At 47.4% G+C, this 14,127-nt stretch overlaps 1 protein-coding gene and 1 non-coding gene across 2 annotated transcripts; both read left to right on the top strand.

Annotated features, from left to right (window-relative positions):
- The first annotated feature begins 839 nt into the window (after positions 1-839).
- Positions 840-8,055, top strand: LOC120903577 (RNA/RNP complex-1-interacting phosphatase). Its single transcript, XM_040313097.1, has 5 exons — positions 840-917; positions 1,023-1,095; positions 5,913-6,106; positions 6,217-6,263; positions 6,353-8,055. Exons 1-5 carry the CDS (start codon positions 889-891, stop codon positions 7,348-7,350), a joined length of 1,341 nt encoding a protein of 446 aa, XP_040169031.1. The 5' UTR covers positions 840-888; the 3' UTR covers positions 7,351-8,055.
- Positions 8,056-9,811: 1,756 nt separating this feature from the next.
- On the top strand, positions 9,812-9,883 carry Trnad-guc. Its single transcript has one exon. It is a non-coding gene; the product is annotated as a tRNA-Asp (tRNA).
- The last annotated feature ends 4,244 nt before the right edge of the window (positions 9,884-14,127 follow it).

Here is a 14,127-nt window from a genome sequence, read left to right as displayed (position 1 = left end):
AGTTATGCATCGCTAGAACTAGAACGGCGATATGATTGATTAAATAATTAACTCCAATGGAAACCACCAGCACTAAAGCAAGTGAGATTTGAGTAATTGTCGTTGGGGTTGATACCCACGTATCTGTGACCACACGACCATTCTTATAGATTTTTGCTCAGAAAGTTAGAAGGCTATATAGGTCATGATAGGATGAAACTTGTCGAAACACATTGCACGAAAAGGATAGCAATATAATAATCAGTTTTAATACGCCATCTATTGATCAAACCAATGAAGCTGTGGAGCTTTCATTTTTTTACTATGGATATTAAATTTTCCAGTCTTTTAAGCTTAATCTGTGGCGCTTGGGTAGACACGCCCGTCCCCCAGGCGCAGTCCTTTGATGGTAGCAAAAGGCCCTGAGAGTTTTCCTTTCAGCTTCACCTGACAAGTCACGTTGGTCATTTGGAGTTGGACAAGTCATTTTAACTAGCCTTGTCAGTTTTGCCGGAATTCCAAAAGAGCTCACAGTGTCGTACAGTTTTACCCTGGCTATGCTATCATATGCAGCTTTGATGTCAATGAAGAGACCAGAACATTCAAGTTCCAAGCATTTCCAAGATGCTCCAAATACATAAGATGACGTGTAAACTCGGTCTATATAATTCCAACTGCATTTGGTTAGCATAATCAAATTTTTCATAGTTTTTCAAGAATCAATTTAGCAGACAGTCGCTTCAATACCACCGAAATCATAGCATTCTCGAGTTTTGTCCATTGGGACGAACGCTTTTTGGGAATGATATATACACCTTGCTGATTTTTATAGCACACGAGCATGGCATGAAACTGTCAAATCGAACGCTGCTGGTGTTGTTTTCTGCACGTTGTTTACATCTAGCAAAGATGAGGGGAAAGTCTGGTGTACCCGATCGGTAATGTTTTTTGTTAATTTTGTGATATTTCTACCGCCAAATGTTTGCTTCTTGATTGGTAATTCGTTACTAATAACGCATTGTTTTGTTTGCTTTCGTTCGCAGGTGGTATAACTACAGCTGCCATGGCAAAGTGTTGATCGACCGATTCATCGCACTGAAGGTGCCGCTCTCGCGGGTAAGTGCTGTACCCACAGTATTTAGTAATTAGTCCTGCCTGCTGAATGCGAATTGCAACTGCTTACAAGCCACACAAATATATCCTGAAACCGTGCAGTGTAATGTGGCTTGTAAGCCTTTGGCAGATACATAGTTTTTGTGTGACACCGCAAAGCGGCTTCCATATGTCAACAAACGAAGCGTCCCGAGAAACAGGTAGAATAATAACACCTACGACGGTAAGAAAGGCACACGCCAAATCAAGCGAAATGCTGTTGCTCGTGCTTGCCCCAAAGAAGGAGGCCAGCTGTTTGCTGCCCGCACGAAGAAAGAAGTCAAAGAACGGGCACAACAATACCGATTTTCCATAGTGCACGCGGCACGCGATGATGCATCGACCGGCAGACTGATGCGATCGCGCAAGAGATAGTCGTTTCCGATTGCTGCGTGTGTGTGTTTGTGTGCCGGCGGCAACGGGCCCTTTGCTCTACCTTTTCGCGTACCATCGAGCAGCATCCTTCTCGGGACGGGACGGACACCATCCCTCCCCAACCGGCATATGCATATATGTTATGTGTGTATGTATGTGTGTGTGTGCTTATGTTGGATGTTCTTTAAATCTGTCCCATTTTGGGTTGATGGCTCTTCCATCGCGCGGCATGGACGTGCCGCCGCCGTTGCCGCCGCCTGGTGTGCTTCTAAGTGGGGATTTATTTATGTGTCTACGTACCATGCTTGACACATCACGCATCTCTCCTCTACCACGCGGTCTAGAAAAGGTAATGTGGCAAACCGACCACGGCGACGGCGACGAACGAAAACCCATGTTGCACACGATTCCGCATGTGTTAACTCCGTTTGTGCCGGCGGGTGGTGATTCATCATTTCGCCCCGCATTGGCGGTCGTAAAGTTGGCTGCGCCCGTGTGTTGGATTGCCGAGCGGCGGGACACGGTTGCTGATGTTGGCTTGGGCCGCGCTGGCCTTTGCTGCCCGAGCCTTCTGTTTATGCTTGCGGCGAGACATTGTAGGGTGAATTAACGAGGGATCAAATTTGCGCCTCTCTTCTGGCGGGAAGTAAACAAACCTCTGTGGTCGGGATTAATTGCAGAGTTTGTGTGCTACTGTTTTGCCGGCTTTTTTTGTTTTAGTATGGCAACTATCTGAGCTGAGCGTTATGAAAGGCCACTACTGCTCTATCGAAATGAATTTGTCGTTATTTGTAATATTTCAGATGATTTAAAATTTACTTTTTTTCAGACAAACTGCTGATGGGTTTTTGTGTCTTTGAAATGATCGCAGGCTGATCTTCAATATGAAATCGGAATATCTTAACCACTAGACAATATGGGAAACCAAGAGAACAATCATACGATCCATGATCGAACCTCAACCTTACAAGAACCCACTTTTGCCAGTGCGATTCTTGCTCAACTCACAATTTTCATTCAAACAACCGGATACTGCTGGTGTAGTGTTATTTTTTTTTTAAACAAAAAATCCATCAATCAATCAAAAACCCTTTCGATTGCAATTCTACCCCCATCGTATTATCTCTAATTATAGTTTAATTTAAGAAAAAGCAGAAAAAAAGGTAAACAACACCGCCTCCCGTGTGTCTTCCGTGCGCAAGCGCAAGGGGAAACATTCAATAAGCCAAAACGAGCATGAGAAAAGATAACCTCCCCCCGTTTCGGTTGGAAATTGTAGTTATTTTCCGCGTGCAAATTGCACCACGAACACTTTAACCCGCCGACGTTGCCGGCGTGCCGGCGTGACGATGGGCACTTTCCATTGCAAGCCTTTCGCCTTTGCCTTTAAACAAACAGCAATTTCATCAACCACCTCCCGAACCCGGTCAGCTACCGTGTGTTTGTGTGTGTGTGTGTGTGTGTGTGTACGGTGTCCTCGAGTGATGTGTGCAAAAGGGCAAGCCCCCTCCCCTCAATCTGCTGCACCTTTCTCTACCGACCTCCCAGTGTGTGTGTGTGTGCGCGCGCAAGCTGAACCTTTCCCGGGCTCCAGTTGGGGCCTGTTCTGTTTCTCTTTCTTTCTCTCTTTTCTCTCTCCTCTCGGCTGCACTTTGTGCGTGTTGGATTATTACAAAGTTTAACACATCCTTCATCGCCAGGATGCGGATCAAGCAGAAGAATGTCTTAATTGTGCAATTTATCTTTTCCGCCCCGATCGCCCCCCCCCCCCGTCCGCCTGGTCGCGATCTTGATGCGAGATGAATTTCGGGGTGATGTGTTTTCTGACTGGGAGGGTGCAAAAAGCGCAGACGGAAGGAGGAGAGAGTCCCTCGGTGGTAGTAGTAGTAGTAGTAATAACAATAATAAAAAACCAACTTGCCTCGCTTCCCTGCTCCCCATAGCAAACGAGGGGGAGGGTAAAGTGAGCATGATTGTGATGATATCGGGGCGACGATCGACGATGGTGATGATCATCGATGCGGATCGATTCCGTCGGTTCGGTCGCTGTCGTTTCTTGTAGGCAATCAGCCCCGGACAGCCCCGTGGTTGGCCCTGCCGGTGGTCACATCAGACAGACACACACACAGACAGTAGGGGAGGAACCGATGTAAACGGATCGATAACGGACCGCCATCTCCTTGCCACACCGTTTCGCCCTTCACCTGGGAGCAAGCAAGCAGGACGCAATGCTACGGCGCGATCGTTTTTCTCTTCCCCTTTTTGCGCGTGTTGGGCGCAACTGGATGCGATTACATTTTGATAGCGCGCGCAAGCAGTCCCCCCTCCCGCCCTCGTGTCCCGTGTTGGAGGGTGCTGGAAATCCCATTTCCTCATATTTGGCACACCGACTACTTGGGGTGGCAGTAAAGCTATCATTATGTAAAATGTAATATAGCAAACATTCTTCGCCTTGGACACACACAGACACACTGTGGGGTCGTAGTCGCCGCCTGCTTGATTCGATTTGGCTGCTTCTTTCTGTCGCAACAGGCAATCTATGGACATACTCTCATTCTCTCTCATTCTCTCTCACTCTCTCTCTCGCGATCGGAATTCTGCGTGTTATGTTTCTTTCCTATCTGTGTTTTCGCCTTCTCTACTGCCACCGTCTCAAGTGCGGTTTGGGTTGCATTTTTGCGCATTCCATCACACTGACCGTTCCAGACCCGGTGGTTGATTCGTTCTCGGCTGTGGCCCTGGAACACCAACCGGTGACGGTGACAAAGGGCGGACGAAATGTGTCCTCTCGATCTCATCCACCTCTCAGCACCACTTCATTTTGCGCGATTCTTTGCCCGGGTTTGACCGATCATCTGCTGGCATGCTCAATTCAGGCTGGCAAACATCTTGATGCTGCTGCAGACCACACTACACACTATCGCTATCTTTCCGAAACAGACGACATCATCATCATCATCATCGTTTACCGACTCGATCGTAGGGGGGAGAGACCTGTGTCTCCTCCACACGATTGAAGCCACGATGTATTAATTAAAAAAGGAGGCAAAAAAGCGCTTGAAAACAGAAACAGAGAGAATGCGGTAATGTGAGCTGGCGCGCGCGCGCGCTCAAGCACACACACTCCGGGCCAGCTCGCCCGCACACCCGGAATTGCAAACACACACACACACACACACACACACACAGAGAAGGGCTGGCGGGTCAGCCGGGCAAACAGAGGCAGTGGTGCAACGGCAGCTAAATGCGCGATCACAAGATCTTGATGCACAAGGAACCGGGGGGCTTTAATGTATTATTATTGATAATTAATATTTTTTTCTTCTACTGTTCGCTACCATCGCACACTTGCCTCGGACACACTATCAGGCCGGCACTCGGTTTGCCACTTCTGGTGACTGGGGGCATAATTGAAAGTAGACCACCGGCGTCGTTCGATCGGTCCCAAACTCTCTTCGGTCCCGTCGATTCGTCACCCGTCCGGCGGTCCGGCGCGCAAAACGCTTCACATGGTCGCTTGGCATGTCGTCTGTTGCAGCAGCAACTATTTCTCCACACACACACACACACACACACATACACACACATACACACACATTGGTGGGGATCCTTTTGTTCCGGAAATTAAATCCCGAGCGCGGTCTCGGGTGGTGCAAAGTTACACATTTTTCCGCTGGAAGGTTCGAAGCAGACGCGGGAGGTGAAGGATCGATCGTATGTCGCTTTGGCGAACTAAAATACACCAACGACGATTAGAGCTGATGAGTTTGCACAGTGTAGGGAGGGGGACCAATCATGTGTGCGCCGGAACAAGAAGTGGGTAAATGAAGTTTACACTGGTGATTAGTTTGATTAGATCGATCGAAACCTGGGGTCGCGTCTTGATGAATCCCGGCTACGGTACACCAACCCAACCCCCTACCCCCCCTGTATGTGGAGATGGTGTGGGTACGGGACATTAAATTAGGGTTATAATATTGCAATGTGTTTACTTAAGGCAGGCAATTAAAGCCCCGAGAGGTAATGATGATCTGCGATCAAGAGCTCTCGGCGCGCAGATCGTATCCTGCGGATCGCGGGGAGATCCGCAACAAGGGCGTTCAGTTGCCTTTTTTCCCATTACGGTTTAAACGCCCGTTTTGCGATGGACAACATAATGAGCGCGGAGTGTGGAGAGCACGGAGAAAGATTACATTGTAATGTTCTTTTTTTTTTTTGTTTTGTTTTGAGCGATCTTTGCTGGTACAATGGTTTTGCAGTAGTAGTAGTAGCAATAGTGGCTCAACATTGTAGGTTCGAAGTCGCACGTAAGCTTCTTCTTTAGCTCTTCCACGGGGGAAAGAGTGTCCTTCACACCGTTTCCTTCACCTCGCTAAGCATGTTTTGCATTTCGTTTCGTTTCGCAGAGAATTCACTCCGTTCAGCACGATCGCCGCTTCACGCCCGAGCATGTCATCGAGAAGCTACCGATAGGGATGCTGATCGATCTAACCAACACGATGCGCTATTACGACCCGAAGCAGTTCACCGCGAGCGGTATCGAACATGTGAAACTTAATGTTCCCGGCCAGGTGGTGCCACCGGTGCGGATAGTGGATCGGTAAGGAAAATAAAAGGATACCACATGATCATCCAGATCCTCCGTCGATAAGCATTAAAACAAGCGCCCTCTCTCTCTCTCTCATTCCCTATTTTAACACGTTTCATTAGATTCATCGAAATAGTAAAATCATATCTGAACGATCCCGAAAGTGAAGGTAAGTTTGATACACTATTTAAATGTATATTTAATCCTATCTCATTGCGCACCTGGGCACGACGCCCCTATTCTCTTCTAATGCTGTAGGCAAACTCATCGGTGTGCACTGTACGCACGGGCTCAACCGGACGGGCTACCTAATCTGCGCCTACATGATACTGCAGCTCGGCTATGACCCGAACGAAGCGATCCGCCTGTTCAATGCCAAGCGGGGCCATCGCATGGAGCGCGATAAGTATCTGGAGAGCTTGCGACAAATGGCACCGGCCGGGCAGGATAATGGCCGGCTGGGTGTGCAACCGGAAGGAGGGTACACTATCCGGTCGGGAATGCATCCGGAAGCGTACGATAGTTGCCCGGGAAACCGGTCGGAGGAAGGAGGAGAGCACGATAGCCGCCCGGAAATGCGCTCGGGAGGATATAACAGCCGCCCGGGAATGCAGTCGGATGCTGGGTACAATGACCGCCCGGGACGGTACGATGAACGCTCCTGGAGACAGCCGGAAGGAGCATCCAATGGGCGCTCGTGGTGGCAACCGGAAGGAGGAAATAATGACCGCTCGTTGAGGCAACCAGAAGGAGTGTCCAATGATCGCTCCTGGAGGCAACCGGGAGGAGGAAATAATGATCGCTCCTGGAGGCAACCGGGAGGAGGATCCAATGATCGTTTCGGGAGGCAACCGGGAGGAGGATCCAATGATCGCTTCGGGAGGCAACCGGAAGGAGCGTCCTATGATCGTTCCGGGAGGCAACTGGGAGGAGCGTCCAATGATCGCTCCTGGAGGCAACCGGGAGGAGCGTCCAATGATCGCTCCTGGAGGCAACCGGAAGGAGGGTTCAATGGTCGCCAGGAAATGCGCTCAGAAGATGATTATAATAGCCGCCCGGTGAAGCAACCGGAAGTGCACGGTGGTCGCACTGCACGATTACCACCGGCAAACGATGGGATACAGCGGTCCAATCAGGAACGATGGGACCCATCGGTCAGACGGATCGTGCGTCCGCAAAAACACACCTACCGCGTTCCGGCACACCGGCGCACCGATGGACATGAGCTGCAGTCGAAGCACACAAAGTTTGAATGAACTAAGTTCTGTTTTTTTTTTTGTTTTTGGTTGATGAAATCTATTCTTCACGTACTTTTGGCACACTTTTTATGCCTGTCTGGTCTGTCCGTGAGATTGTGTTTTCTCATACGTAATGAATAAAATGGACGCATAACAACAACCCAGTACGCAACGCCAGTGATTTGCTTCTTAAGAAGGGTTAGATAGTGGAAAGAAATGGAATAGGGGAATGTTTAAAGAAGAAGGGAAGATCGCCTTTGTGGTTTAAAGTTCCAGTCCACCCACGCGGGGCCGTTGTCCGTGCAGTCGCATAATTACGCGCCAGCGCATCGGGGAATGCCGGGACAGCTGCCCTTAGACCCGAGATTGCATTAACGCTGTCCCACGAATCGTTTGATCGTTGGCGGCTAATGCGCCGTGGCCGTGTGCGAAATTACACGGTGCGTGCGCTTGCGCCGGTGGAGTTCCCCTTTACTTTTCCTCTGCTGGAGCAGGGGCCCAAGAATTAGAACTAGCGTAAAGATTTAAAATACCTGCCCCGAGAGTCATAAATCGGGGAAAGAAGTGATCGCGAACAAACCTTCCCTTCGACTGCAAGGATCGATTCGAGTGGGCCAATTTGGAAAGAGGAAGGGCACGGCATAACAATGCGAAGTAAGGACAGCGAGTGTGCGATTTGCAGCGATAAGCAAGCAAAACATAAAAAGCGAAATAATAAAAAAAGAAGATGAAAAACGCTTGCGGTGCAGCATAAGGGACAAAACCAACCCACCCCGTTCCCCGTCGGTAGGAGCAAAGAAGCATCCATCCATCGAAGCAACCATCGGGCCCGGCTAGCAAGAGACACAAACACACGTAGTGCTGGGCAAAGACAAAACACGACACACACACGGAGCACAGCAACCATAGGGCGATAGGAACGATTACATTACAATAAAGGGCCACCCCGGTATGTATGTGTATATATAAAAAAATAGTTTGCATTATTCATGAAACATACACGACCTCACCCCCCCCCCTCTCATGGTGGGCGCACACAACAAAGGGAAGCATAACTGGTGAGATGAAAAGTGTGTGCGTGTGTGTGATGGTGCAGTTTGGGGCGGCCCAAGTTTGGAACACACAAACTCTCCGGCGAAAACGAAGCGTTAGGTCGAAACGCGGAGAAGACGCATCATCGCGCGGACCTCTTCGCCTCCGAATGGAAGGTAGGTGGAAGGGGGGGGGAGAGAGGAGGGGGTGGTTTGGGGTTAAAAAGTGAAAAAGTAAAATATACATATATTTCCGTGCACACATAAACGCAACCTTCCCTTTTGGCTCAGGCAGGCTCGGGGTCTGTCCCTGTGGCATAAATGGTTTGGATATGAGAGAGATAGCGAAAGAAGGAAAAGACAAAAGTCAATGTAAGAAAAAAAAACATAACGTACGTTGACAAAAGTTGATGAAATTGACGAAAGCAATGAGAAAATGTATGAGAAATGCTGCAGTGAAGAAGAAGGGGGTAAACCAAGGGGCACAAACATCACATCACTCAATCAGATAACGAGATAAATGGTTAATGAGTGTGATCGAGACGGAGGGATGATGATATATACATATCATCAGCATACGTGGGGAGAGGCCCAACAAAAAACAGGGGGTTGTGGAGTTTGCCGGGGAAGTTTTGGCCGGAGAAACGGAAAGTTGGAAAAGTAGAAAGCCAACACCAGGCGAAAACAAGAGCCCTTTTGCGCTTGGTCCGTGTGTGGATGTGGGGGCGTCTGTCAGGCGTGTGCTGGAAATTGAAGTGCCATTTGCCAGGGGACGCCCTTGGCAATTTGACATTTTACAAATTTTTTTGGGGAACATTTCGCTCGATTTGGTTCGCGCCCGTAGTAGGCGATGAGGAGGCGCAGGAAAGATGCACACACATCATGCTAAGAAATGTCAATCGGTCCAAAACGGTTGGGATAGCAGCATGCAGCTGTTGTTGTTGTTGTTGTTGGCATGTCAATCGTTTACGTAAATTGGTTAGTCGCGAGACAGTTGGCGCAACGAAAGGGACTTTGTTTATAGTATTGTTCATGTGGAGCAGTTTAATTTTCCTACCCAAACGATGCAAAAAATGCAAAAGAACGCTTTGGAAGGGCACCTGTGTCTCGAAGGAAAGCAACTAAATCCTATGGCGAAAGAGCGAAAAGTGAACGGTGCTATACCACACCCAGCCCTTTCTTTTTAATAATACTTTCGCGAGTGCCTTTATCCTTTTATTGCACACCAAAATCGGGATGCAATCAATGCGAAATAGTCAACAATAGACGTGTGCATTCGCGAGTCTTTTATTGGAAGTGAAGCGGTTGTAAAGTTTATTTTTACTCACCTGAAAATGTGTTTTTCTGTTGAAAAGCACGCAAAACCCTTCACTAATTCACGCTTTCTAATTTTGGATTGCAAATAGATTCGGTCGAGCAGAAGCGTTGTAGCGGCTCTGCGTAGCAAGTCCTCGATAGTATAGTGGTCAGTATCCCCGCCTGTCACGCGGGAGACCGGGGTTCGATTCCCCGTCGGGGAGGCAAAGTGTTTTTTTTATTTATATTGCTCCCCTCCTATACAAATTATCTCTTTTTCTAGTTTTATTGCTCCTTGTTTTGTTTCACTCTACACTAGGAATTTCTTCAATCTTACCGCTCTAATCTTTCATCCATTGTAGTTCGGTTCTATTATCAGTTCCGTTTCGCATGCCATTCATTCATCTTGCTGCCAAACTCATTCATAACTCGCTCATTCATCATTTTCGTTGTTTATTTATATGGCAGGGCCATACATAAGTGATTTTAATATGTTCTTATCATGTGTGTTCTTATCGTTTAAGAGTATTTAGTCAGTCGCTAGTATTTTTCTTGCAATGTATAACCTTGTTTTTTTTTTACTATTTTAGCTTACACTTGTTCTACATAAATATATGATTTTAAACACTCTTAAATGGAGTGTGGACACAATCCTTACGAAAAGACTAAAATAGCATTGAAATAATTTCTTCAGTGTAGAGCTCATTGTAGTTGTATGTTAGTCAAAATCATCAGGAAACCTCCAAAACAAAATGAGAGAGAGAGAGAGAGAGAGAGAGAGAGAGAGAGAGAGAGAGAGAGAGAGAGAGAGAAAAAACTCCCTCCCAAAGTAAGTACACACACGCACACACACACGGCCGTAAGTGTTTGCATACGAGCACTCGTACGCAATAGCGAACATTGATTTTCCCACAGTTGGCCCCCGTTGGGACCCGTTGGGTTTGGTGGCCCTCTCGTTCGAATGGAGGTTTGGGCCGCCGCGAGCATGATGCGGTAAGCAGATGCGCTTTTTTCGGGTGCTTTGAGTGTGTTGGTCGTTGTGGTGGACCCGCCGCGGAAAGGACCGCCGGTTTTTTTTTGTACTCTTCTTCGATTCAACCCAGACCAAACAGAGCAAACAAATGTGTGGCTGGGCGACCGCCACCACCGCATGGCCATTGTGGTGCATACCACACCCATACCATGGGGGGAGGGAAGTCGGTGGGTGAAAGGTTGAGTTTATCGAACCAATAGAACTTCCCCTCAGGAGAACAGGGGGGGGGGGGATAGGGATGGGATGGTTGGGGGAGGCATACATTCGCTACGATCAGCATGCAACGGCCGTGTGATGAAATGAAAACGACGGAAAAGGGTGATCCTCCCGCCCCTTCATCTAGTAGGCGGCGGTGTGGATAAAAGTGACGGCAAGCGGCACTCCAGCGGTTGGAGGTAGAACGGGGAGGCCGGGTGGTATTTAACAAAAAGGGACAAAACAATAATAGACACGCACAATGATCGTCGCGTTGCATAGACGATCGTTCAAAACAACAAAACCGCTGCCCCAGCGCTCCTGACCTCCGTTGCCCGGGTATGTCGATCCCGATGACACTTTGAAGCGGACATTCCCGCGCGCGGGTGCGCTCGCGCACGCTCGTTTATGCGCAGAGTGTTCCCGTGCTGTCCTGCCACCCCCAGCTAACCTGCCCAGCTAGCCAACCCATTTGAGCCGCTGTTTGACGATTTGATTTTGTAAAGCAAATATTTGCCCGAAGAAGCACCGCTACATTAGACGGCCCACAAAGCGCATAAGAATGTGTGTCTATTTCTCTGTCGCTCTCTTCGCTCACTGCGCGCCATACCGCCCTTGTGACCTAAGGCGGTCAATCGACCGAGCTTCCTTTTCTGTTTTGTGAACTGCAGCAATATTTTCCCTCTTCCCTGAGAACAGGTTTGGTTGCAAGAAAATGACGCAAAGCTAGTCGAGTGAATCACTGCACTAAAAAAAAGGGGGCAACTTACTTGTGTAAAGGATGTCATGGAATTTATTCCACGTGCAGAGTTGCTAGGAACCTAAGAAGATGCACTTTTTGCAGCGATAAACTAACCTAGCGCCTGCTAAGGAGCATCAGACCTCGTCAAGAATCACGCTTAGCGCGGAGGGCTGACCCAAGGCACTAAACAGCTCAAACTGCAGTCACCGAAAGGGAGAAGTCCCCCTTCTGTTAATATTTTTTACGAGCAAAAGCTATGTTTGGTATTTAACGAACGCAGGCAAAAAACAAAGCCTATTTAATTGGTCGATTAGCACGGCACGCTGTCGCTACACGGTAAATACCATTCGTGTAATATATTATTGCGCGCATAACCTCTCCCGCGCATCAGGTTGACAATTAGTATTGCGTTTGCTGGCGACGTGGATGTGTGAAAAAAACCCGGGTGCCTGTTTCTGGAATTGCTGCCGCTGCTGTAAAGAGCGGCTGTGTGTGTGCAGAGCTGATTATAGCGTAAGTATGAAGCGCAATCGAGAAGTTCCTGGTTCCCGGGAATTGGTTGGAGCGTCCGTTAGAACAGTGTGGGAGGATCGTGACTTAGCTAGTTTGTGTCTAGCCGGGAGATATTAATTCAACAACAGGAAGTGTTAGGATAGCGCTAGAAAGTGTATACTACGCTGACATAATGAGCTGTGTTTACCTGCAGCCCTATTAACATGTTCTGGGGTTCGAAAACGACTTCTATTGATACTAATCTGTTTAAGTGCTCTTAGTGAGCGTAGGTTTTCTATCATGTCCTCTTTTTAAAGATCGTTCGTCGTCTTAAGAGCACCCCAATTGCTTAATTATCCGTGTTGGTTTAGCTGTAGAACATTAAGTCGTTCATATATCTCAAGTTACCCAGACGAGTGAGGCCCTGGTAGTACAACTACTGAACCATGTCTTATCTAAATTCAGAATAATAACAATATCTACAGGTTTCTTCATTTTGTGCAAAAATCTCGCGGCTTTGAAGACAAACTCGGAAGATTGAAATCAAGTTCCCCAATATGGCATTATTTCCGTTTTTAAGCCTTTACAAAATACAGATCTCATACCCAATGAGAATAAGTGGGATATTTGCGATGGTTAGCATCCGATAGTTAATAATCTATGCAATTTTGAAGAAGAACTTGATCCACGGATATCTATCACTAATCGCGAACATTCTTCAGAGCCTGTAGAACATGATGATCGCTGTAGGATTTAAAGTCATTAACACGGAAAATGCGGATTTATGTTGGCAGCTTAAGTTTGATTGGCACCCAGTGATACCTGAAAGGTAGCGCTAGATCGCAAGAGGCTTGGGGATCATTGATCTATATGACAGCCTTTATGTCTGGTACACTTCATCAAATCAGTATTTTCTTCATAAGACCTCCCTGGATTGATCGTACACTAGCAGGCACAATTGTCAGTCAATCAATTAAGAGCTTGATCACGTCCTACTGGAGCTGTTTCTTATCTTATTGAAGTCTTGTGAAACGTACAAAGTATTCACAACTGATTACTGAATGGACCTGTCACAGCGTATTGATTTCAAATGATCACGTTTCGCTCTGTTTCCAGAAAAAAATGTCATAAAGAAACACGTATCATTAGGATCATTTTATTCACCTGAGACAGCTGCGAGCGTTGATCGCTATTAATGAAATAATGAGTGTTAATTAAGGATTGAATTAGATACGATAAATATCCTTTTGGTGATGTAATCTTTCCACAGCAATAACACTTCCATCACCTGTGCCGTTTGTCAAAGTGAATGTTTAAAACTAACTTCCAAGTCTTGAATCCTGCCCAGTTCGCATTTGTGGTGAATTGTTCAAAAACAAGCCTTCTTCCGCCTAAAAAACACACACACAGACTTCCACACCAACACATCCCGATTAGAAGCGGCGGTGCATGTGGCGTTTTTATTGCCGTAAGGTAATTATCACCTTCTAAATGGCGTCTTCCTCTAATGCTGCCATGCTCGGAAACCCACGCCGAGTCATAAGAGCGATCGGAGCCAAACCGAATAAAGCCGATAAAACCTGGCGTGCAATAAACTTCTATCCAAAACAGCACCATGGATTGGAATTGCAACAAAACAGAGTAAAAAATAAAAAAAAACACCCGACATGGCAGAGCAAAAAATCAATAACACAAAAAAACCCCAACAACAACCAAAATAAATAGTCACTCGGTCAGTCCATGAATGAAACTCTACCCTTCCTTTCCTCCGAACTCCCTGGTGACTCTTTGCGACCCCTTGTCAAGCTCACCAGGCCTGGTGGTCTATATTTGGAGAGCCTGGACGAACCATAAAAATCTTATCAAAGATTGCCAATCATACTGATCACACACATAAACGTGCTGCGGAGTGCTGGAATGTTGCGGTTGTTGGGCGCTCTCTTTCTCTCCCTCTCTCTCTCTCTCTCTCTCTTGCGCCCAACTGCATATGTGGTGGCGGCACCCCT

This window comes from Anopheles arabiensis, chromosome 3 (assembly GCF_016920715.1).
Source record: "Anopheles arabiensis isolate DONGOLA chromosome 3, AaraD3, whole genome shotgun sequence".
NCBI lineage: Eukaryota > Metazoa > Arthropoda > Insecta > Diptera > Culicidae > Anopheles > Anopheles arabiensis.
Note: the sequence above shows the minus strand (reverse complement) of the source record. Positions and strands in the feature narration are given on the sequence as shown.